This window comes from Bison bison, unplaced genomic scaffold (genome assembly GCF_000754665.1).
Source record: "Bison bison bison isolate TAMUID 2011002044 unplaced genomic scaffold, Bison_UMD1.0 scf7180017864230, whole genome shotgun sequence".
In the NCBI taxonomy this organism is placed as follows: Eukaryota; Metazoa; Chordata; class Mammalia; order Artiodactyla; family Bovidae; genus Bison; species Bison bison.
The window spans coordinates 798,031-801,652 of NW_011494802.1; the positions used below are offsets into that span (position 1 = coordinate 798,031).

The 3,622-nt window shown below is 44.6% G+C and overlaps 2 protein-coding genes across 2 annotated transcripts in view; both read left to right on the forward strand.

Annotated features, from left to right (window-relative positions):
• Nucleotides 1-1,524, forward strand: part of LOC104993044 (olfactory receptor 2S2-like) — a 16,477-nt gene extending 14,953 nt beyond the window's left edge. The window contains exon 4 of the mRNA XM_010846127.1: nt 1,446-1,524. Within this exon, the coding sequence (XP_010844429.1) occupies nt 1,446-1,524 (79 nt within the window). The remainder of the gene's footprint in view (nt 1-1,445) is intronic.
• Nucleotides 1,525-3,015: 1,491 nt separating this feature from the next.
• LOC104993045 (putative olfactory receptor 13C6) overlaps nt 3,016-3,622 on the forward strand; it is a 7,208-nt gene continuing 6,601 nt past the window's right edge. Inside the window, 2 exon segments of the mRNA XM_010846128.1 lie at nt 3,016-3,193; nt 3,196-3,618. Coding sequence (XP_010844430.1) covers nt 3,016-3,193; nt 3,196-3,618 — 601 coding nt within the window.

Below are 3,622 nucleotides of genomic sequence, written 5' to 3' on the forward strand. Positions count from 1 at the left end.
AAGGAATGATGCTAAAGCTGAAACTCCAGTACTTTGGCCACCTCCTGCGAAGAGTTGACTCATTGGAAAAGACTCTGATGCTGGGAGGGATTGGGGGCAGGAGGAGAAGGGGGACGACAGAGAATGAGATGGCTGGATGGCATCACTGACTCAATGGACGTGAGTCTGGGTGAACTCCAGGAGTTGGTGATGGACAGGGAGCTCTGGTGTGCTGTGATTCATGGGGTCGCAGAGAGTCGGACACAACTGAGCAACTGAACTGAACTGAATTGAATAATGAGCAGTGTTGAGCATCTGTTCATGTGTTTGTTAGCCATCTGTATGTCTTCTTTGGAGAAACGTCTGTTTAGTCTTTTTCCCACTTTTTGTTTGGGTTGTTTGTTTTTCTGGTATTAAGTTGTATGTGTGGCTTGTATATTTTGGAAATTAATCCTTTATCAGTTGTTTCATTTGCTATTATTTTCTCACATTCTGAGGGTTGTCTTTTCACCTTGCTCATAGTTTCCTTTGCTGTGCAAAAGCTTTTAAGTTTAATCAGGTTCACTTGTCTACTTTTGTTCTTATTTCAATTTCTGTTACTCTAGGAGGTGGGTCATAAGGATCTTGCTTTGATGTATGTCATCGAGTGTTCTGCCTGTGTTTTCCTCTAAGAGTTTTATACTTTCTGGTCTTATATTTAGATCTTTAATCCATTTTGAGTTTATCTTTGTGTATGGTGTTAGGAAGTGTTCTAATTTCATTCTTTTGCATATAGCTGTCCAGTTTTCCCAGCACCAGTCATTAAAGAGGCTGTCTTTGCTTCATTGTATATTCTTGCCTCCTTTGTAAAAAATAAGGTACCCATAGGTGCATGGATTTATTTCTGGGCTTTCTATCTTGTTCCATTGGTCTATATTTCTGTTTTTGTGCCAGTACCATACTGTCTTGATGACCGTAGCTTTGTACTATAATCTGAAGTCAGGAAGGTTGATTCCTCCTGCTCCATTCTTCTTCCTCAAGACTGCTTTGGCTATTTGGGGTCTTTTGTGTTTCCATATGAATTGTGAAATTCTTTGTTCTAGTTCTATGAAAAATTCCATTGGTAATTTGATAGGGATCACACTGAATCTGTAGATTGCATTTGGTAGTATTGTAATTTTCACAATATTGATTCTTCCTGCCCAGGAACATGGAATATCTCTCCATCTCTTCATGTTATCTTTGATTTCTTTCATCAGTGTCTTACAATTTTCTGTGTACAGTTCTTTTGTCTCCTTAGGTAAGTTTATTCCTAGATATTTAATTCTTTTTCTTACAATGGTGAATGGGATTGATTCCTTAATTCTCTTTCTGATTTTTTGTTGTTAGTATATAGAAATGCAAGTGATTTCTGTGTATTGATTTTATATCTGAAACTTTGCTAAATTCACTGATAGGCTCTGGTAATTTTCTGATACTATCTTTAGGGTTTTCTATGTCAACAATGGGTTTTTGAATCATGTGTTGACTTTTGTGGGACTACCATTGGCAGCACTCACTGTATGAAACACAGGAGGGAGGTATACAGAGAGAGTCTGCTCTCTGGTGTGGCAGAGGAGAAAGGTGTGCAGCATAGGAACAGGGAGGATGACCAAGGGCTATGAGAGGAAGAAGGGAGCAGGTAACTCTGCAGGGGGCAGGTGGGAGAGGAAGAGAGATGAACTGGGTTCTGAAGAGGAGGAGAAGACCCCCTAATGGGGAAGAAAGGAAGGACATGCCTTCAAAAGGAAACTTCTTGAGCAAAGATGTAGCTCTGGGAAAAGGCATGGTTTATTCAGAAAAGGGTGGGTCCATTGGCTTACAAGAATGATAGATACAATCTAGCAGGAGAATTCAGGGATATAGCCAGCCCTGAAGGAGCGACCTGGCTCTAATGTTTTCACAGGACACTGGCCTCAAGTCATCTAGGTGTGAAGGGACAGAGGGAAGAGTAATTATGTCTTCTGAAAGGTTAAAATTCACCATCAGTTCCCGTTCCTCCCATAGAACAGAGATCACATGGGCTACAAGACAGCTTTCCATCTAACACTTGACACTTGGCTCCCTCCAGACACTGGCATTTACCAAGGGGCTGAGACCAGCTCAGAAGAGACATGGAGGCTCCTGGGAAAAGAATGTGGCTGCCTCCCACCTTCCCTTTATAGAGCTGGTCAGTGACCCAGGACACTTCTGCCAGATTAGAACCTACCTTTCCCTCCAGTGAAATATTATTGTCAATATCATTTATCCTAAAAATGGAGGCAAGAGGAGACTCACTTGGCCTTTAGGACAAGAGTTAAATGTTGTGACCAATGGCTCTATTGGGATACATACGTTCTTATATACTCTTTTAAAAATCAATGCATGGTCTCTGATCTTATGGAGAGACACCTGAATAAGGCTTGTACATCCTATGCAGTAGAAATGTTCAACCTTTATGCCCAAAGGAATGAGGTGGCCATCACTCATCACCCATCTCACTTCCCAAGCTCATCCCACTTAATTGGAGAAAGAGGAGCAACACTTGTTATAAATGTGGCATCTTTTGGTCCACGTAGTTTTCTTACTGCTATAGCCCAGCACCTAAACACCCTGACAGGGTAGGCATTCAACAAATCCTCAGTGAGTGAATGAATCTGAAATCCTACTGGTGTCATTAGCCATGAGAAGTCATAACCTAGAAAACATGCTTCCTCTTAACACACAAGAACACTGCAAATTCAAAAGGAGCTCAAGAAAAAAGAATGTATTCTCTTGTCTCCCCTAGGTCAGCCTGGGGAGAAGAGAGAAGAGCCTAGATGATTAGAATGGACCCCATCTCCTGTAAGTTACACCAGAACTACAGAACTGAGAGGGCTGGCTTGCAGACCTGAAGTGCACTCTCATTATACCGATGGTGAAACTGAGTTCCAGAGGCAGGGCTGACCTGCTCAAGGTCACACATCCACGTTGCTTGGCTCCCAGGCCCACTGGTGCTTAATCCAACACCTTCATGGTGCAGAGGGGAAAAGAGGGAGAATGAGATGGATGGAGAGTGAGACGAATGGGGCAAACCAGACGGTCGTGACAGAGTTTGTCCTGCTGGGGCTACACGAACACCACAACCTAGAGATGGTTCTGTTTGTGCTCTGCCTGGGCATCTACTCTGTGAATGTGCTGGGGAACGCCCTCCTCATTGGGCTGAACATGCTGGACCCGGCCTGCACACCCCCATGTACTTCTTCCTCAGCAACCTCACCCTCATGGACATCTCTGGCACATCCTCCTTCGTGCCTCTCATTCTGGTCAACTGCCTGGAAGCCCAAAGCACCATCTCCTTCCCTGGCTGTGCCCTGCAGATGTACCTGACCCTGGCGCTGGGCTCCACGGAGTGTGTGCTCCTGGCCATGATGGCGTGTGACCGGTACGTGGCCATCTGCCAGCCGCTTCGCTACTCAGAACTCATGAACTCGCAGACGTGCACGTGGATGGCAGTGCTCAGCTGGGGGGCAGGCTTTGCCAACTCCCTTCTCCATTCCATTCTCACCTGGAGCCTTCCCTTCTGTGGTCACAATATCATCAATCACTTCTTCTGTGAGATCTTGGCGGTGCTGAAACTAGCCTGTGGGGACATCTCTCTCAACAC